A 21,856-nucleotide genomic window follows, 5' to 3' on the forward strand; every position below is an offset into this window, starting at 1 on the left:
ATGAAGTTATGTAGAATATTAATATTGTGATCTTGCAGACATTGATTTAGCTTCGATCTAGCTTCATTAAATAAGCACCATTCACCACAAATACGCCTGATTAGCCTGTTCTCTGGGCAGCCGAACGAGCAGAGCAGAGACTGTGCGTTATGTAGAGAATCCCGCACATGCGCAGAAGCTTCGGCTCTAGCTGTTGGGAAGAGGGTTCCAGACAACTCGGATCCGCAGCTAATCCGTATAATATAATGGGCATTTGTCCAACTGCCCCCACGTGACAACAATTAAACTACACTCGCACAAAGACTCACATTGCGGAGCTTCAGTAAAATGTGGTCTTTAATAATTGGAAAATGTATAGAATATTAGTAAACAGTCACCTGAAATTCTGTCAGACAAGCAACCTCCTGGGGGGGCTGAACTATAACATTCCAAAGCTTTGTCTCCCTTCCTCCATTCTGTGACCACTAACCTAAAAGAAATGGATAAGTGAAAGCAATGATGAGTGGATGAATGCTCACCAAGCCGTTGCCTCTATTTCTTCAGTCCAGTCATTTCAGAGAAGGAAAGGGAAGGAAACAAACCAAGACCTTTGGGACAAGGCAATGGGTTAGAGGAGTTTTACTAGGGTATCACTGGAAGCGAGCATGTACACTACTCCTCTGGGGGGGCCGGGGCCGGCTTGGGCCTAGCCTGCTGTGCCTGCTGCTGCTGTTGGTGGTGGCAGAGCTGCTGGGAGTAAAGGTCCTCCAGGGACTTGACCGACAGTGATTTTGGGCTGTCTTCCACTCCATGTAGCTCTCGTCCACCACTGAGGCCTCCACGTTGACCGTGTGGCTGCCCAGGATGGAAAAGATGAGCAGGAACTGGGTGCTGAAGTAGTCGTTGTGGGGCTCCCCCCGATGCTCAATTTCATTGGTCTTGCTGACCAGTGGAATCTAACAGGAAATGAAATATGCTGGTGGTTACATACGTTGGCATTGTTGTATTAATGAAGCTGAACCATTGGGAGTTGTACTATTTTTTCTTTAAATTAAGTTAAAAGTTCAAAAACCATAGTAGCTAGAGACATTGTAACAGTATAGGAGTACAGTCTCAACAACTTATAACATCAGCCCATTAGTGTATACTGTATATAACCATTGCAATAATCATTACTAGGGCAGGGGGTTGGGATAGCTGCAGTCTTGGTCTGGAGAGCGGAGCTGACGTTGAGGCAGACAGACTGAATCTTGCGGAACAATCCGGGGGTGGAGCCACCTTCAGAGGCAGCTGTTGGTTGTACTGCACCGGGATTGGCTCGGTTGGGGTCCGAGGAGATGGGGAAAAGCAAGCTGGCAAGCTGGAAAAGCAAAAAATGTACAATAAGTCTGGATCAATTTCTATAAATAATTTAGATGCAAAATACCACTTCTAAAAGGTAATTGCCTATATGATACATACATTTTACAGCGTACAAAATACCAATGCATCAAACGGCCCCTAAAGCAAGAACTGAGCTACAGTAGTGTATTCCCAATAGTATTTCCATTGCTTTAGTTAGTTCCTTTAATACTGGTTGACTGGAGTTTCTGGAAGTACCTCTGGAAGGACAGTGGAACATTAAGCAGAGATATGACCGCGTCACATCAAATGACTGCACACTGACTATAAGCAGGTGGCCAGTCACTGACCGTCAGGGAGGCGATGCCTTTCTGGTAAGAGCGCAGGGCCTCGGCGATGGCCGCCATAGCTGCGCTGTAGTCTCCGTCTTCCAGGCCGCTAAGACACAGCACAGCCTGGGACAACTCCTTCAGACCGTTGAGCCAGAAGTATAAATGCTCCGAGGCCACATGCGTCTGCAGGCTCTGGTACAGCTTGCTGGAGAACTCATGGCAACCCTACGGAGAACAGAGAGGGCCAGGCAGGACAGAACAGACATCAGGACAGTAGGGTGGAAATGCTGCTACACTGATATCTAAGGTATCAGCATCAGTGACTAATGACTAAGGCTCGAATACTAACTTGAGATATGCGCATTGTAACTTGAGTTTTCACGGAAGTATGCCAATGACATCAATGCATAATTTATGCGAGTGTCAAGTTAAGCATGCACATTTAGGATTCCACCCTAAATGAGGGCAACAAAGATCTTATCTATAAATAGAGTATAGGTCTAGTCTTTCCTCTTTACTTTACTTACTTCACCGAGAGAGGACTACAAGAGCCTCCTTGACATCACTATATTAGGTTAATTTGACAGGGACAATAATTAACATTCCTGTAAATGTCCAGATTTAATGAGTCTTGACTTCCCACAGACTAGAAACTCACCATGCGTGAGGTCCGCCTGGCGATGCGGTTCACCATCCAACCGATGGCCATGTTCTCCAGCTGCTGCTTGATCACCGACGCCGACAGGGACAACTGGCTAGCCACAAACACCACAGTCGCCAGGGAGACCTAGGGAGAGGTGACACATGCCAGATGTCAGTATCTAGTAGGTGGGATTCGTGATTGGAGAACAGCTTTGGAAACAACTTGAATAGACTTCACACACAGAATTTATCAGAGACCATTATGATATATGAGAACAAATCAGTGCTCACTCCTTAGCTTCCTATTAACCCTTTACACTCGTGGGAATTTTTCTTAATTTAAATGTTTCAATTTCAATACACTTTTATGACTCAAAGAAGAGTCTTCAACAATAAGGTGCTTTTTTGAGCTCTCCTAACTGTGTCGTTGAGGAACTAGAGCAAGCACACTTGTAGTTGTTTTGTTTGGAACACAACCCTGCATCCCCGCCATCACACAATTACTGTTGTTGTTTACGAATCCAAAAACAGTCCATTATAAAATCGCAATCTAGGTCAGGTAGGCATTATTTGAAAGCTTTTTATATTGCCAACATAACTAGCTAAGTTATAAAATACAATATTACAGTGTTAGGCTTTAAAAATGCAATTCAGGGAAACAGACCGGAATTTTGGTGCGCATAGAAAGGAGTCATAAGTACATTCATGTGTGTGTGCCGCCACTCATTTTCTTCACAGTAGACAAACATAGGCTCATTCTATTGAGAACAACCCAGGGTATGACAGTATGTCATCTTGTAACTGTACATAAAATATAGGCTCATTCTATTGAGAACAACCAAGGGTATGACAGTATGTCATCTTGTAACCCTATCAACATGGTGATCATAAACATTGACACTGTATATTACATGAGTTTTATGATATGGAAATGTGAAGTGCATATTTGGACTCACAGGTGTTTGGCTTGCTTGTATGACATCAAAGCAGTATTTATTATAATCCTCAACATCTCATCTATTAAAATATATCAAGTCGTCTTCATTTACAACATTTCCCTCACTCAGACAACAAAACGTGCAGAAGTTGCCCAATTAGCAATTTTTTCTAATTCAATTCACTACACTTTTACTTGTCCCCTGAGGGCAATAACAGTTAGTATTAGGGCTTTGTGTATCTCTCAGCAGGAGCACCTGCAGCTTGTCGGTGAACGAGTGAATGACCACCCGGTAGAGGTCCACCAGATCCCCCAGCATGCCCTATCCCAGCACGTGTTAAGGGTCGCGGGCCGAGTGCAGCTGGCACAGCAGGAACTCCACAGCCAATTGGCTGAGGTGGGGGCGACTCTTCAGCAGCTGGACTAATGAGGTGAGAGCCATCTGGGGAGTGAGAGAGTAAAAAGTACACAATTACAACAAATGTGTTATAATTGTTTATTATTTTTTTGTAAACTATTGATAAACTAATAGCTAATAAACTACAGTTTACATGACTACCAAGGAGGCCAAGCATCTTTTCCCCTCACTCTAAAAGTACTGTATAGACACTTGGACCAGGGTGCTATCCACCTTGAGCGTGGCCTGAGCTCTGGGGCTGTCGCCCTGACTGCAGAGCTCCAGCAGAGACTCCACCCCCATCACTGTGTCCTGCTCCAGCTGCATCATGTCTGGGGAGGGAAAGCAGGACAATAACATTAATATAGATACCATTTTCATCGCTAAATAACACAGGCCAGGCAGCAACAACCATTACAAAAAATATTTTCTTGGCAAAGAACAAAACACTGCCGTTAATTAAATGGATGACTGTTACTTTATTACGGACAAGCCCTAATACTGTACTGGTATCTGTGAAGGCCTGTGAAGACCTTGGAGTGCACCAAACCCATTTTAACATGAATTCGTCCACTACTGGAAGTTTTTCTTAGGTAGACCCTATTTTGGATGGCTGTGAAGTGTGAAGACCTGTGATGGTCAGGTAGCTAATTAAAGATGAGTGAGAGGACATCTCCTCCTACTAAGTGGTACCCTATACACACACCTTTCTCTGGAACAGAGAAAACACTCAGGTGGGGTCTTTGTCCCACACATACCTGCAAATTCCCAACTCCATAATCCAACAGCGAGTGGTGAATTATCTTTCATTGGTTATTATGAGGATAATCCATGTTTTCATAATACTGTGTTAATTTATTTTCCTTGAAATGCATTACCTTGCTTCCATAGCTATTCTGAAACTGACTTTCAAGTAAATCATTTGTTTTAAACTATTTACTACATATTCAACAACAGTTTTTTCCCTTCAAAGTTTAACAACGCTCCACTTGAAGCCCGTATTCAAAAAGCATCTCAGAGTAGGAGTTATTACCTAACAAATCTGATCCTTTACCAACACACCTACTCTAAGACTCTTTGTGATTACCAGCCCTACTGTTTTGGGGCTTTGTGACATTCAGTCAATTACTTAAGTTGGGTTCAAAACTTTCCAAAACATTCCTTCTTTCTGTTCCTCAGGTGATGCTTCCACCCCTCCTCGGCTCACTGACCTTGTTAAGCTAGCGCAGGAATGCTGTTACCACAGCAACCTGGCCTTCTCTGCACATGGAGTCACTGTGCCCGCCAACATTGCCATTTCCTATCCAGAGATAGGTGGCCTTTTTAGCCAGGAGCTTCAAGTCCTGGATGGCCAGTCTCTTGACTGCATTCCTAGGGTCCTCCTTCATGTACTGGAGAAGCAGCTGTAACTTCAGAGAGAACAGACTATACATTAAACATTATTCAAAGCCTTCTACTGATCTCACAGAAACTTAAGCTAAGGAAAGGAGTTTAGATTTTCTAGCCTGGGTGGGTGCCACAGCATGTTCTCCACTTTTGTTAAGCTATGCTGTCTTGGGACTTCAGGTGCATATAATAAACAGGTCAGTTGTCACTCAAATTCTGTACTTGGACATCTGTTTGTCTGTCTGTTTTGAATGAGATGTACTCTGTCTGCTGCGGTGGTAGGTGTCATGCCAAATAGCATCCAGCTGCCAAAAACTGTCTGGGTTGCGTACCAATGGGATTCTAATATCCATTATTGTCCAGGGGAGAGACTATGAGGACTTTTCTTACCAGCATCCCATTGACAGGCCGTCTAGCCAAAATCTAAAACGGAGCCTGACCTCAACGCTAATCTTAACCAAACCCTTAACACAAACTAACATTAACCTAATCTTAACCAAACCCTTAACAAACTAACATTAACCTAATCTTAACCAAACCCTTAACACAAACTAACATTAACCTAATTTTAACCAAACCCTTAACACAAACTAACATTAACCTAATCTTAACCAAACCCTTAACACAAACTAACATTAACCTAATTTTAACTAAACCCTTAACACAAACTAACATTAACCAAATTTTAACCAATTTGAAAATGTAATATCTGTTTACACGTCAGCCACGCCCCTTAGTTTCCCTCTAGTGTCCGTTGCTATAGCTACCCATTTTGGGATGTCGATGAGCGAGGAGGCGGCCAGCTGGGTGAATGTGTGCAGGGTGACAATGACCATGGGTGTGTAGGGGTAGGAGGTGACCAGCTGCTGAAGCAGCTCCCGGCTGCAGGAGGCCACGCTGCTAGAGGCCACGCTGCTAGAGGCCACGCTGCTAGAGGCCACGCTGCTAGAGGCCAGGCTGCTAGAGGCCAGGCTGCTAGAGGCCAGGCTGCTAGAGACCACGCTGCTAGAGGCCACGCTGCTAGAGGCCACGCTGCTAGAGGCCACGCTGCTAGAGGCCACGCTGCTAGAGGCCACGCTGCTAGAGGCCAGGCTGCTAGAGACCACGCTGCTAGAGGCCACGCTGCTAGAGGCCACGCTGCTAGAGGCCACGCTGCTAGAGGCCACGCTGCTAGAGGCCAGGCTGCTAGAGGCCAGGCTGCTAGAGGCCAGGCTGCTAGAGTCCACGCTGCTAGAGGCCAGGCTGCTAGAGACCAGGCTGCTAGAGACCAGGCTGCTAGAGACCAGGCTGCTAGAGGTCAGGCTGCTAGAGGTCAGGCTGGCATTGTGGTGCATGTGCTGCAGAATAGGGATTAGCTTCATTTTCAGGTCCACAGGGGCATCCAGAGCTGTGGAGGAACAAGAGCATAGTGAAACATAGCACGGGCCAATGGGAGATCACAAGGGGTCATGTTCAGTTGGCATGAAATGGAAGAAAACGCTCAGAAACCAGGACGTACTATCTGAACTTGTCCACTAACAAACGCTTGCATTTGTCTGCCTTTGTTCCCATTGCAAAATGTTTTGCTACAGTGTGGCATAATGAACCACGACCCTGGATGCTTCATCTAAAAATAAAATCGCATGGCTTTTTTTCTACAACAACACCTAAGGGACAACAGCCAAAGGGACAATGAAGAATCCTTGAAAATGTGCTTGTTCAGTTGCTTGTATATAACTAAACCCTAATTCCTCAGAATGTAATGTGATTCTGCACAAGATATTGTCACTCAGTGTCATGACACTGAGAACATTATGTTACCTTGAATCAATTAACTGATTTTGTTGCAAATCCCAGCTGCAAAGTCTCTGCAGATTGAAATGGGACAGAGAAACATGTTCAATACATAATTATTCCTCTATGGGGCATAGAACCAAAACAACTATGTGAACAGTTTGCAAGGAAGTTAGCTAAATTCAAATAATGACAGATCGGCCAGACAACACAGCTACCAGACTGAAACTTATCTTAAACCACTTACTTTGACTGCGCAGATAAGTAGGCCGATGCAAAGATGTCCGCCTCTACTTCAACGTTGTCGTGTGAGTCTAGACTTTGGTGAACGCTATGATGGCCATTCTTCCTTTCAGGTATGAAAGTGGCCAAACTGCCAAGCATCCTTAATAAATCAAAAACAGGACGAAACACACAGATTCAGAAATCATGGAAGCAGAGCTGATTGAGTCTTAAAAAAAGAAAAACGCTTTGTCATCTATGGTGTATTGTATCCCATTTTCTTTTGGAATCAGTGAGGTTTCACATTTTCTTCATGCACTGATGATCTAGCCTTGCATTGCTCTTGAAATAGTTGTAGGTACGATGCATTTGGAAAGTATTCAGACCCTTTGACTTTCTCCATATTTTATTACGTTACAGCCTTATTCTAAAATTGATTAAATTGTTTTTTTTCTCTCATCAATCTACACACAATACCCCATAATGACAAAGCGAAAACAGGTTTCTATGAATTTTTGCAAATGTACATTTAAAAAAAAAACTGAAATATCACATTTACATAAGTATTCAGACCCTTTACCCAGTACCTTGTTGAAGCACCTTTGGCAGTGATTACAGCCTCGAGTCTTCATGGGTATGACGCTACAAGCTTGGCACACCTGTATTTGGGGAGTTTCTCCCATTCTTCTCTGCAGATCCTCTCAAGCTCTGTCAGGTTGGGTGGGGAGCGCCGCTGCACAGCTATTTTCAGGTCTCTCCAGAGATGTTCCATCAGGTTCAAGTCCGGGCTCTGGCTGGGCCACTCAAGGACATTCAGAGACTTGTCCCGAAGCCACTCCTGCATTTTCTTGGCTATGTGCTGTTGTCCTGTAGGAAGGTGAACCTTCGCCCCAGTCTGAGATCCTGAGTGGTCTGGAGCAGGTTTTCATCAAGGACCTCTCGGTACTTTGCTCCGTTCATCTTTCCCTTGATCCTGACTAGTCTCCCAGTCCCTGCCGCTGAAGAACATCCCCACAGCATGATGCTGCCCCACCATGCTTCTCCTTAGGGATGGTGCCAGGTTTCCTCCAGACGTGTCGCTAGGCATTGAGGCCGAAGAGTTTAATCTTGGTTTCATCAGACCAGAGAATCTTGTTTCTCATGGTCTGAGAGTCTTTAGGTTCCTTTTGGCAAACTCCAAGCGGACTGTCATGTGCCTTTTACTGAGGAGTGGCTTCCTTCTGGCCACTCTACCATAAAGGCCTGATTGGTGGAGTGCTGCAGAGATGGTTGTCCTTCTGGAAGATTCTCCCATCGCCACATTCTCCCATCTCCACATAATTTCTGGAACGTTCCAACAGGACTCTGTTCCAAAAACTTCGTAAATAACAAGGTTGCCAACAAACAACGCATACAAAGGTGTATAGCGGCAGAAGAAGATATCGGGTAGGGAGTAGGCTATTTAATTACGTTTTTTACTGACCACGTTTATTCCGAAAAGGACTCACTCTGGTAGTGAGTGGTAGTCTATGGACAAACATTACAAATTAGCTACGTGGTGAGTTGATGCCTATTCGGCAGCTACTGAATTGATCATGCTACTTTGTATGCGTTTTTTGTTGGCAACCTTGTAATTTACGAAGTTTTTGTAACAGATTCCTGTTGGAACGTTCCACAAATTATACCCACCCAGTCAAGGGGTCTGAATACTTTCCGAAGGCACTGAATGCAATATTTGGGAATCAATTGTCTGAATTGTGAGACTAATGATGACCATCTTGCAAATCTGTAACACAGCTACTGTATGGATTGTGGACTTAACCACCATCATAATAATCAAGCTCTAATGGAAAGACAAAGCGAGCAGCATGCCATGATACCTGAGAGTGATGGCTCTGGTCACAGGGTCGTTGCTGTGGACCGAGGTAAAGACAGATTCAGGTTGGATAGTCGACGGATATTTTGTCTGTAGTTTTCTTTACGTCCACCAACAGCAGTTACGGACCGTCAACATAGTGACAATAGCTTTCAATTACTCCTAAAACTTTCAAAACTGGTTGTAGCTAACCCGATGGCAGACACACACATTGCACACACGTTTTTTTGTCGGTTTACATCTCACACCATTTCAAATTACTTATTTACATTTATGAAATTAAATAGCGCCTTGGTCATGTGACCCACACACCTCAAACATGGTTCATAATGTACACTCAGTGGGCCAACACATTGCACACCCTTTTGTTTGTACATTTGCATCTCATGAGATTTTATGACAATTTTTAAAAGATTCAAATTTCAATAGCTCCTTAGTCTTATGACCTACAACCCTCAAACTACTTTCAGAATATCCACTGAGTAGCCTTATATTTTGCACACCGTTTTGTTTGTCCATTTTCATCTCACAAGATTTTACATTAATTGCCTGCTCTGTTCCCCTGAAGGACAGTGTTACTCACACACCTATTCACTTGGGCCTTCTCCCTGGGGCCTTCCTGAACTCCAGGCAGGCCCCCATTGACCTGGTGACCTCTGACTCCAGGCCTCTAGGCCTACACTCCCTGCCTGCCTGCCCTCTTCCTGGGCCTGAGAGTGTATACTCCCTGGAACTACAGACCTCCACACCTACTCTCCCTACTCAGTCAACACCCCTCTCACTGGGCATCACCCATCACCGAGTCTCAGCCATCTCCATAACCTTGCCCACCAGGCGAACCGGGGCACCCACACTTAAGCACCCCTCCCCGGACACTAAGACGTCTATATTTCCACTGTCAAAAACCACGTGCACCTGGTAAACTGAAACAGGCACTGTACACCTGGTAAACTGAAACAGGCACTGTACACCTGGTAACTCGAAACAGGCACTGTACACCTGGTAAACTGAAACAGGCACTGTACACCTGGTAACTCGAAACAGGCACTGTACACCTGGTAAACTGAAACAGGCACTGTACACCTGGTAAACTGAAACAGGCACTGTACACCTGGTAACTCGAAACAGGCACTGTGCACCTGGTAAACTGAAACAGGCACTGTACACCTGGTAAACTGAAACAGGCACTGTACACCTGGTAACTCGAAACAGGCACTGTGCACCTGGTAAACTGAAACAGGCACTGTACACCTGGTAAACTGAAACAGGCACTGTACACCTGGTAACTCGAAACAGGCACTGTGCACCTGGTGACCCGCCCCCTTTTTTCCACTCAGAAACTAAGTCCCCACTCCAACCTCCATGGCCCCAGAGTCCGGCCTCCCCTGCTCGGACTCTAAGTGGCCTCGCCATGATGGAGGCCTCCTCATGCACCTGGTGACCCTTTGACCTCCACAGCGAGTCCCAACCTGACTCACAGTCCACCACCTAGCCCCCTACCTATCCAGAGCCCCATGTCAATGTCTTACGGCTTCTACCTGTCTGCCTGGGCTCTCTCACACTCTGTGTCTGGCCTCTGGCCCTTCTGCGTGCACCTTGTAACCTGTAAGTAAAGAAGGAGGATGATGGAGGAAGACACCTTCCGTCCCCGACAAAAGCTTGGATCGACGGCTGACTTTCAATAGATCGCAGCGAGTGAGCTGCTCTACTACATACGAAACCCTGACCCAGAATCGGGTCGTCTAAGAGTGATTTAGCACCAGGTTCCCAACAAAATGCGGTGCGATTCAGGAGAGGGGAGGCAACTCATCTGGCCGCACCCAACCCCGTTACGAACAGCTCTACTCACCTGCCAAAAGAGGCAGGCTATCCCGGGCCAACCAAAGATCCGTAGTGCTACGGTATCGTTACGTTTAGGGGGATTCTGACTTAGAGGCGTTCAGTCATAATCCCACAGATAGTATCTTCGCACCATTGGCTCCTCAGCCAAGCACATACACCAAACCTACTTGGGTGATTTGAGTGCGACCGCGACAGGTGGGTATGCTCCTTTGAATTTCATCAAGTTGACATTCAGTGATCTGTGCCCATTGGGAACCTAGGTTTCTTCCGTCCATTTTATGGATAAGCAGCAAATCAATGGCCGTAGATAGCACTAGCCACATCAGATGGACGTCTCCCTCCCCAGACAAGCTGGAGATACCTCTTCCCCACTTCGTAGGGCATGATCCAGTTCCATCCAATGCCCTATCACTGCGGGGCCAATGGGTTTAGTCTCCGCCTCGAGTCTAGTGAGCGTAGAGGAGATCTCCCCACCTACAATGTGTGGTGTCCAGCACTCAGGCAAGCCTGAGGCCTGGTAGTGTCAGCTAATGGTCAGCTAATCGCCACTACATGGAGGAGAGCTCCCACATAGAATGTGTAGAGTCCCGCATCCAGGCGGACCGGAGACCTGGCAGTATCCATAACCGCTAACCACATTCAATCTCCATTTAGTGCTCCACTGTTAGCGGGTCCAGCCGAAGCCAGCGTTCAATTCAAATCTTTGCAGTTTATAGTTAGCTAAGTATACGGGGGACGCGTTTAAACGTTTCACCACAGCCGCTCTGTGATCAGACTGATGCCAGTAGTACACTTTCATCAGCCGTCTCCCAGGACTTAACTCCACCCTCCCAGCCAAAGCCAGGGATGCGTTCGAGCCATCATTCTCTGATTGGCTTCTTGTCAAGGTCAGGATTCATTTACAAGAGCCTCGCAGCAAATCATTGACTCTGGTGGAACCGCCCTCACATTTTCATGCTTGACCGAAAGCCCCATATTCCAGGACAAACTGCCGCCTTCCGTTAACGATCAACAGCCGTCACCATCTGCAGGACTCTCTTTGCGTACGGACTAGTACCGAGGTAACTCCCACTTGGTTTGCATCGTTAGCGACACCTGAAAACAGGTGACATACAGGGAGGGATTGGAAGAGCCCTGCTAGAGGACTACCTCGTTATCCCATACTAAGGCTAAGGACTCCTTAACAGAGTCATTGTTACTCCCGTCGTTTACCTGCGCTTCATTGAATTTCTTAACTTTGACATTCAGAACACTTGGCAGAAATCACATCGCGTCAACACCCACCTCGGGCCTTCGCAATGATTTGTTTTAATTAAACAGTCAGAACCTGTGCGGACCAGGGGAATCCAAGTCAGCTGCTAGGCGTCGGCCGATGCGACCCACCGATACGACCCACCCAGCGCGAACAGGGCCGGCGAGCACCGTAGCTGGGGAGATCCGCAAGAAGGGCCCGGCGCACGTCCAGAGTCGCCGCCGCCAACCACCGAACCCAACCCCCCACCGGTCCGCCTTCGGCCTGCCGACGGACACCACCCCGACAAACCCCCGCACGCAGCTCCTTGCGAGACCACGCACAAGAGACGGCGAGATGTGCCGCGCAACGAACTTCCAACGGTGGCGAGAGGGTGACGGAGCAACTTCTCTCCCAGCCACGGCTTGAGCCCCGCGACTTCCTTTACCAACATTGTTCTAACATAACAAAGGCTGTTCATCTTGGAGACATGCTGCAGATATGGGTACTGCCCAGCGCAAGATTTCCATCCTCTCCCCAGAGAGAGCTCACCGGACGCCGCCAGAACTGCGACCCTTTCCAGGGCTTGGGCCCCTCTCTTGGGGCGAACCCATTCCAGGGCACCCTGCCGTTCACAAAGAAAAGAGAACTCTCCCTGGGGCTTCCGCTAGCTTCTCAGGGATCGGTCGCGTTACCGCACTGGATGTTTCGTGGCGCTCGTCTCCGCCAGTCCGTGGACATTCTGAAAGTAGTTTGAGGTCAGTAGGTCACAAATTAGAAAGTTTGAAAAATGTATGTAAAATCTTGTGAGATGAAAATTGACAAACTAAAGGGTGTGCAATGTGTAGGCCCACTGACTGTACATTCTGAACCTTGTTTGAGGTCAGTAGGTCAGGTCACATGACCAAGGAGCTATTGAAATTTAGAAAGTATGAAAAATTCATGTAAAAACGTGTGAGATGAAAATGGACAAACCAAAGGGTGTGCAATATAGAAGGGTAGTCAGTGGACATTCTGAACCTTGGTTGAGGTCAGTAAGTCGCATGACCAAGGAGCTATTGAAATTCGAATGTAAAAAAGTTTGTACTTTGTTTACGCTTCCTAACTAATTCAACTAGGAATACAAAATGCTGCTCACATTTCCACATGTTTATTAGCTTTGGAAAGCGAATTAATGTCCAAATCGTGAAAATAAGACCTGTGCAATGTTGTGCTCAATTTTTCCAACATCATGACAATTATTTGTAGTCTGTGGCTCAAGTGGTTTGAAAGCACAAATATCCGTTGAATATCCAACTCGAAACGGTCTTTACCTTGGTTTGCTGTGGATGACAGAGAACCCTCTCTTGACAAACTCGTCCACGTTGAGAAACTTCTCCAGGTGCTTCTTGCTCTGTTGAGTCACCTTCAACACACAAAGGCGCAGAAAGTTGTTCCTGAGAGGGGAGAGGTATGTTTATGTATTACTGTAGGAGGACAATATGGTCAAATCTGCCTTGAACGATTCTGTGGCTGAGGTATACGCATTTTGATATTGATCAATATTGCATTGCATTTTGCAGAGTAATGTTTTGTTGAAATGTCACAATCCTCTGTACCCAAGCCTGAAGATGTCTGCCAGTTTCAGGAAGGCAGAGTTGATGAGGATGGGGAAAGGGTAGTTCTGGAAGAGTTTGGGGAAGACGACCACTGCTTCACATTGCTAGCCAATTTTCCAAGACGCAAAACTGTAATAAATGACAGTCAAACATTTAGATCATCGAAGCAGTCTAACTGGGCAATGTCTGAATGTAGCTAGCTAGTTTTAGTTTGCTCATCACTGTGACGAATAGCTAACAAGCTAGCTTGTCATTTTAATTGTAGTAGCTAGCTTAGCAAGCTAGTTGCTTGATGACTGGTTAACTGTACACACCTTTGTCCAACTCCATGAAAGCTGAATTTGTATCAAATTCTTGTTCCCCATAACCAGCCTCTGACAAGAAAGGACGTGCAGTTAAATGCGACATTGCTTATATTTTAGACTTCACGTGAAATAACTTTATATTATCTTCAACCGTATCAATTTAGCATGTTTCATTCCGCACAAAGGTAGAAAGTGACGTAATACAGGAAGTATCAGATTTCCAACCAATCAACGAGTGTGATGTAGGTTTCGCGGGGGATTCGTGTTATATTTCTGTTACTTAAGAATACGTTATGTATGTTAGTTACTTACTTAAGTACGCGCGAAAGGGGAGCCACGAATGAACTGATGACCACCGCACAGAAATTCATCTGAAAAATCGAAATATTAGAAAAATCGTCTAGCTTCGGCTAAGTTACAGAAATGCTTTTTCGCTCCATTGTTGACAGAGGAGTCTGTGAACGGAGGTGCAATGGTAAGAATGTCAATTTATAGGGATCCAGACAGTATTCCGTCTGGTTTGACTCTTATTAACGTTAACTAGCTATAACGTTAGTTAGCCTAAGCTAGCTGGCTCAGCTGTGTCCACTTCAGCGTTGTTGGCTGCTAGGCTGGCCACTGTGTGTCGACTATAGCTAGATCTATCTACTCAGTCGATTGTTGACTCGTTCATAAAAAAACAATACTATCCTGATCATGTTACTATCTTATACTCGATTGCATATTTTCATTGAATATATGTGTCTTGTTAATTGTTGTTGTGGGAAGTACTGGTAACTAGCTCTATAACTAGTGACTAAGCATAGGGCCTACCCAGGCCGGACGGGGTTTAGGGTGGTTATCCATACAGTATTGCACTGCATGTTCCTGAGTGGCTAACGTTATTTGTTTATTTCCCAACAGACCTCAGCCCAAAATACAATTTGTACTCTCTGCTGGACGGCTACCAGTGTGCTCGTCATGATGAACACATCTCATACGGGAATCTGGGGATCGCCTTCTCTACAGGTAATACAGTAAATATTTTACTCTGTCTTTGACGGCGACAACCATGAATCACTGTCCTGATTTCGTTATTTTTTTACTGCATATTTTCCTGTCGATTTCAGCCCCGGGGCTGCAGGGCGTCCTTGCGGTGGCCAGTGATGGGGGAGTCCTGAGGCTTTACAACACAGAGAACCGACAGAGTCCACTTCTGAAAGGTATGTTATGCCTGAGTGACAGAATCACACCACCAACAGAGTAACTCTAGCACCTTGTTTATTCGGCTCAGACAACAGATGGTATGATCATGATGCTCCCTTATGATGCAGACCTCCTTGGAAGGTTGTGAGGCACACCACTAGTTGTGTGACTAGCCAATAGTCACCGCAGCTGTCAGAATCACCAGTCTAGCTTGTCTTGTTGTTGGACCATGAAATATCATCGGAGGCCAATTGAGGTACAAACTTAATGTATTCTATTCCACAGAATGGTTGGCACATGATAGTGCTATCTTTGACCTTGCTTGGGTGCCAGGGGAGGCTAGCTTGGTGAGTAGAAGTTTTTCCTGGTTGTTTCACACACAGTGATCAGACTAGTATTTTTTTTTTATAAGACACATGATAAAATTATGTTTGTATTTTCACCATCAGGTGACCGCATCAGGTGATCAGATGGCCAAGCTGTGGGATGTGACATCAGGGGAGCTCCTTGGTAGCTTCAAGGGGCACCAGTGCAGCCTCAAGTCTGTTGCATTCACACAGCAGGAGAAAGGTACATTTCTAATCAATTCAATATAACTTTATTGTCCCAGAAAGGGAGCGCACGATACATTGTAGACATTCTTCCTGAATGCAGAGACATTGCTTGCTCCATCGAGTGTATGGTCTTTCAGACTGTACATGTGTATAGCCATGCCACAAATATTTGTTATTTGATTATTCGTAGGCATCATCACTGGCCAGCTTCACAGCTCAGCTACTGAAAACAAAGCTCTTCTTAAACGACTGCTGCAGAGTTTCTGTTTTACCCCAGGAGACCCCATGCTTTTTAGGCCAAATACACACTTAGTTGTTTGTGTCCGGACACTTCTTCATGAGTAACCATGGTAACCGTCCACTCTGGCTTCTCTGTTCTCCCACAGCTGTGTTCTGTACTGGGGGCCGAGATGGGAATATTATGGTCTGGGACACAAGGTGCAGCAAAAGAGGTAAGGCCAGACATAAAAGTGATTTCGCTTTTCTTTAGTGTAAACGATGTTTGAGTTTTTCAGTGAGTAATCTTGAAACTAAAATCTTGGGTTATTGCATCAGATGCTCGATTTAAGTTCTGCTTGGACACGTGTTAGAAAATATACTATAACGTGGAGCGATAGCAGGCCGGTAACTCCACTCCCCTCTCTCTGCAAGTTGGCCAAATGTCCCCTTTTCGAAAAGAGGCGTACACCTAGCCAAATGATCAGTTACAAAAAATAAATCTGTGCACCGGTACAAAGTACCTTGTTAGTCATCGCATCCTACAGTGTGTTGGCAGATGCTACTATACCAGTTATGTAGTCTGTCCACAAGAGATTATTCGGTGAGTAATGGAGTTAGTTTTTTCCTCAGATGGCTTCTATAGGCAGGTAAAGCAGATCAGTGGAGCTCACAATAAGATGGATAGAAACACACCCTCTAAGACGAAGAAGAAACGCCCCGGCACACGCGGCATGGACCCCTCTGTGGTGAGTGGTAATACGCTAATACCCTTAACAACTGACTCGGCGTCAGCTTTGTTTTTAATGTTGAATAGGGGACTGGGATAACTGATTGTCTCCATCTCTCTTGTAGGACTCCCAGCAGAGTGTCACGGTGGTTCTGTTCCAGGATGAACACACACTCATCTCCTCAGGTGCTGTTGATGGGTAAGAATAATCTAATAACACAGGACCATATTCATTGAGACACACCGTAACATAATGTTTTACAACGGGAAACTAAAGCAAGCATTTCTTATTAGACAAATTCAGATGGTACCACCCTGTTTCCTTGCACTTTGTGCATATTGAACATGACCAGATGACTGTCGTAAGGATGTATGTGACGCCTGCATCACGCAGAATGATTCTGACATGAATAGTGACATATTTATCCTCCTAAACAGGATAATCAAGATGTGGGACCTCCGGAAAAACTACACAGCGTACCACCATGACCCCATCCCCCTCCAGGCGTACCCGTACCCAGGGACTAGCACACGGAAGCTAGGTGGGTTTTCTCAAACATGGCTATGGCCCAATTTGAATTCTTCAAAATTGCATCTTCCCTACGTTGAATTAGGCTAATAACTTATCAGACCTCACTGGATTGGTGAAAGCTATTTGGTGTCTGGAACCCCTACTTTCACCTAGCCAACAGTATCAGATCAGTGATTACTTCAAGGAATGAGGGAAACATTTTACAAGTATTCAAATAGGGCCTAGGTTGAGTCCATTTTTGGGGTTTCCTAGTGTAGAACCTGACCTGTGTTGTCTGTGTGACAGGTTACTCAGGGCTGGTGTTGGACTCCACTGGCTCCAACCTGTTCTCCAACTGCACTGACAACAACATCTACATGTTCAATGTCAGCGGGCTGAAAACCACTCCAGGTAAACAAATGCTCCATACAAAGCTCATTCTGTGTCATCCTGTTTCTATGGCTACATCCATCAGAAGCATGTCTGCATTCAGCCCATGACTTTGTTTTATAGCAAGTTCGTTACCACCCATTCACATTCAGCTCCAGCACGCCATTGTTTCAATCTGCCAGTACCACTGTTTACCACCAGATGGGGCTGCACACTACTTCTGTTCAGTTGAGGCTATTTGATGTATGGGAAGCTGTCTGTCAGTTTGGCAAAAATGCCATACTTTGGGAAGATTAATTTGCTTAAATAGCTAGTTGTACAGCATGGGGTTGCCAACCTTTTCAAAATGTTGTGTGTAATTCCCCTTTTATTCCGGATGTGGCTGTTATAATTTCATGGCAAAGTTAGAAAATAATAGATAATGATATACTTACTCATGATATACTTCTGCCAGGTAAGCCTACTTTTCAGTTAACATTTTAATTGAGAAGATTTTGGGGATAGTATTTCTGTCAAGCCACAAGATGGTTGTCACATCCACTGGCTGGCTACGCATGGAGTGCAAGACAAACGCGCGTACCACACAGACAGACAGAGACAATACTACTGGAAATTAATTATTGTGTTAAGTTTGGCTTTTTAAACCAATATTGACTAACTAGGTGTGGGATAATGTCAATGTTGTGTTGATTAGATATTAGCTGGGAGCTAATGGTGTCTGATACTTGTGAGATTTATTTATGACAGTTTGCGGTGAAACACCTGAAAATTGCATGTACTTTCAGAATTGTTTGGTGAGCTGCTCATAGGTGGGCTGCGAGCAACTGGTAGCTCACCATCGACCTGTTAGAGACCCCTGTTGTACAGCATGACCACTGTTGTACAGCCACATAATGAATTTGGCTACTGTCATTCATGTGCCTGACACGTATCATAATATATCGTCTTTACAATAGCCCAGAGGTTGTTGAATGGCTGAGTGGGTACCTCCGTGTACAAGAGACTGTCTGACAGAAAGATGAGAAATACCTCAGTGTTTGTGTTGTTAATGAGTCATCAAAGTCTAGGTTGTGTTAATTTGAACATGCAACAGAAAACAATTCAGGTTGCAATGGAAAGAGAAAATTAGCAGTTCTTATTGGACAAGTCCAGTTAGTCCCTCCCTGTTTCACTCAATTCCCCTTTGGTGCTTAATGAACTGATCGTTTGTGTGTATGTATTGATATGTAGTTCTGTCCTTGAGCTGTTCTTGTCTATTAATGTTCTGTATTATGTCATGTTTTGTGTGAACCCCAGGAAGAGTAGCTACTGCTTTTGCAACAGCTAATAGAAATCCTAATAAATACCAAATATGGCCCTGGTATTGTTTGCAACCACTATTCCTTAGGAATTAGCCAAGAATGTAGCCCAGGGGGCTTTGACCCACCATGTGACCAGTCTCTTGACCAATCAAGAAGTAATATATGGAGAGCCTCTTAAGGATCCTATTTGTTGACCACTTTGTGTACTCGCACTGTATACTCTGAACAACTGAAATGTTGTTCTGGTGGTTTCACTGTCCAGTTCTATGCATGTTATTCCTGATGTTCATACATGTCTTTCTGTTGCAGTGGCAGTCTTCGGTGGTCACCTCAACTCCTCGTTTTACGTGAAGTCCACTGTTAGCCCCGACAACCAGTTCCTGGCTAGTGGCTCAAGTGACCATCATGCGTACATCTGGAAGGTGAGCTGCCATTTTGATTTGACCAATCCAGTGAAAACCTTTGAAAAGCAGACTGATAGACGATTGCTGACAAATCAACATGCTTTGACTATTCTATCCATGCATTTATTAGTGTCTTACCAACTTATATTCCGACTTCAGATCTCCGACACAAAACAGCCTCCCATGATGCTTCAGGGCCACAGCCAGCAAGTGACCTCCATAGCATGGTGCCCCACAGATTTCACGAAGGTGAGATCTAAGATTTTGTCAATGTTCACATAGCCAGCGTGATTTCAGATGAGTTTGAGAACATTCATCATGCAGCGGCCAGGAAAGATACCCTTTAAGCTGCCTTTATATCCGTTCTGTGTCTCTGGAGAAAATGTTTTCAGTTTGATCTGCTCATTCTAAATATTATTATTTTGCCATAAAACAGAATTGTGGTAGTTGAAGTGGTCTGGAGGTGGAGGTGCAGGTTGGTAGCCTGGGAAGACCAGACTAAAAGCTGTGTTCACCATTGAAACAATGATGAGTGCAGCATTCAGTCTGGTTTAACCAGGCTAGGAGAAGTGCAGGTTGGGGCCCTGTGTAATCTCATGTTCTGTCTTGGCAGATTGCTTCCTGCTCTGATGACAACACCGTACGGATCTGGCGTCTGGACCGGGGTACGGATGGAGCAAAGTCTTCTGTCGGAGAGGCCAATCTGGTGGGCTGGGCATGTTCTAAACCTGCCACCACCATGCACAGTCCAAGTGAGTACCACTACTGCTGCTATCTATCAGTAGAGAGGGGGTCCATTAAATGTTTTACATTCCAGTCAATTAAAGAATTGGATAGTACAGTTCATCTTTACTAATATTGCCTGATGAGGATTGGCAGTATCTAAAATTCCATATCCATTGCGGTGGTTACCATCCTCAAATGCTTTTACTGGTCTGTATAGCCTGTATATTGCCAACCATAACAAAGATGACTATCTCCAATGATTCTTGAACAAGCTGAACTCTTGATTGAAACTAAAACTCTGTTTCTCTCTCAGTGCCTTTGAACCAGGCGGAGTGCACCCCAGCCAAGAGTCCCCGGCCAAGGCGTCTGGGGGCCCTGGCCTCCCCCCAGCCTGCCGCCTGCGCTCCCAGAGGAGCAGACCTGCCTCTCGCCTCCAGCACCACCGCCGCCTCCCCCTTTCAGGCCCAGGGCGCCAGGGCCCCCCTCATACGTCAGAAAACGCCCTCCATCAGGAACTGGTTTGTCCGGACTCCCGGGGAACAGATCACCCCTCCTCTCCGCAAGGTGCTTAGTCCCTGTCCCGTCCCTACCCTTTCCTCGGAGAGGACGGCCGAGTGCCGGCTGGAGATTGGTGACAGTGGGGCGGCAGGGGGCTGTGAAGGTTCAGGGGAGTGTGACTGCATCACAGGGCTCTACCCCGCAGCCAAGAGGAGCCGGGGACTAGCAGGAGTGTGCTGCCCTATCCAGGAGCCACCTCATGCGGGCACAGAGAGGAGCGAGGCCTGGGGAAAAGCAGACCTCCAGGTGGAGGACCAGAGGCCTGTCCCAGCCACACAGGCAGACAAGGAGAACAGCTCTCCAGAAGGGGCAGACTGGTTGTCAGCAATGAGCCAGAAGCTGAGGAAAGGTTTGGGAAAACCCAGAAGCACCAGTGCCCCCAAGAGGCAAGATGGCAGGATACCGACCTCACCGGTATACACAAGATCCTAAAATTACAAGTTGACCAGAAATGTATGAAGTTTATTGATGTTCTTAACAGGATTTGCGCCATCTCTTTTACGTGTTTTTCATAATGTGATAACACATGGTTGTTCCCAATGTAGAAAAAACATTGATGTCTCTTACTGCATATCCAGGAACCTGTTATCATTTACCTTTCTCCTGTTCCTTCCTTATCCCAGGCAATGTCCTCTCCCTCCTGGGCAATGCGCTCACCGAAATCCATTAAGAAAATATCTTCCTCGTTCCAGCGAAGGAATCGGGAGTGATCAGCTTGGAATGAAATGGTTTTCTCAGTGCTGATTCAGAGACAATATTTAGATTTGTAACAAAAAATATATTTCCTATATATGTATTTTAATTTGGATCACTGTTCAACATAGAGAAATCTTTTTAAAGATATGAGGGTTGATTCTTAACCTTAATATACCCAATATTGCACCCATTTTTGAGGATCATTACAATGAGTTGTCCACTCAACATAGAAGACAAACATACAAGAGATTCCTGTTCTCACGTCTTTATTTTGTACATTAACTTTGTATACAATGATCCGCTTCCCCTCCACCAATCCTAACCTTAACCATTAAATGAGTCTAGGGGCAACTTCACCCTACACCATTCATGTCTGCACAAGTTTGAATTCCAGTCTTAGTTCCCCATTCTGAATAATTAGCTGTGTCACTACCATATCACACTATAAGTCATGAGTATTCACAAAGGCCATGAGACTAAAATTACCATTAGTAAAGTCTAATGTCAGATTTCCCTACAAAATATTTAGATGATAATGCAGAAAGCAAGTCCCTAGACATGACAATACTTATAAAAGTACACTAAAACTAAACTTTGGGTGAGTTAGTAGTGTTGTTAGTACTACATTATAACAGTTCGCAGCCCATGCAATGCTGTTCAAAGGTTTCTGACACTGGTCTCCAAGCTGTTTTTCCAGTATACTTTCCACTTCTGTTGTTGTAACTTGACATGTGTTTGCACTGTG

General features: G+C 45.3%; 1 protein-coding gene and 1 pseudogene across 2 annotated transcripts; one reads left to right on the top strand and one right to left on the bottom strand.

Moving 5' to 3' along the window:
* Nucleotides 1–318: 318 nt before the first annotated feature.
* On the bottom strand, nucleotides 319–14,211 carry LOC139555803 (integrator complex subunit 7-like; annotated as a pseudogene).
* dtl (denticleless E3 ubiquitin protein ligase homolog (Drosophila)) lies at nucleotides 14,057–21,481 on the top strand. 2 transcript variants are annotated; one of them, XM_071369613.1, is made up of 15 exons: nucleotides 14,057–14,315; nucleotides 14,744–14,848; nucleotides 14,950–15,042; nucleotides 15,311–15,372; nucleotides 15,475–15,595; nucleotides 15,966–16,031; nucleotides 16,429–16,544; nucleotides 16,651–16,724; nucleotides 16,964–17,067; nucleotides 17,343–17,447; nucleotides 19,037–19,149; nucleotides 19,291–19,380; nucleotides 19,745–19,883; nucleotides 20,171–20,868; nucleotides 21,039–21,481. In XM_071369613.1, exons 1-14 carry the CDS (start codon nucleotides 14,264–14,266, stop codon nucleotides 20,845–20,847), a joined length of 1,917 nt encoding a protein of 638 aa, XP_071225714.1. In that variant the 5' UTR covers nucleotides 14,057–14,263; the 3' UTR covers nucleotides 20,848–20,868; nucleotides 21,039–21,481. The 2 variants fall into 2 exon arrangements, with proteins under 2 accessions (XP_071225714.1, XP_071225713.1); XM_071369612.1 differs by having other exon boundaries at nucleotides 14,058–14,315; nucleotides 20,171–20,829.
* The last annotated feature ends 375 nt before the right edge of the window (nucleotides 21,482–21,856 follow it).

Source organism: Salvelinus alpinus, chromosome 27 (assembly GCF_045679555.1).
Source record: "Salvelinus alpinus chromosome 27, SLU_Salpinus.1, whole genome shotgun sequence".
Classification (NCBI taxonomy): Eukaryota; Metazoa; Chordata; class Actinopteri; order Salmoniformes; family Salmonidae; genus Salvelinus; species Salvelinus alpinus.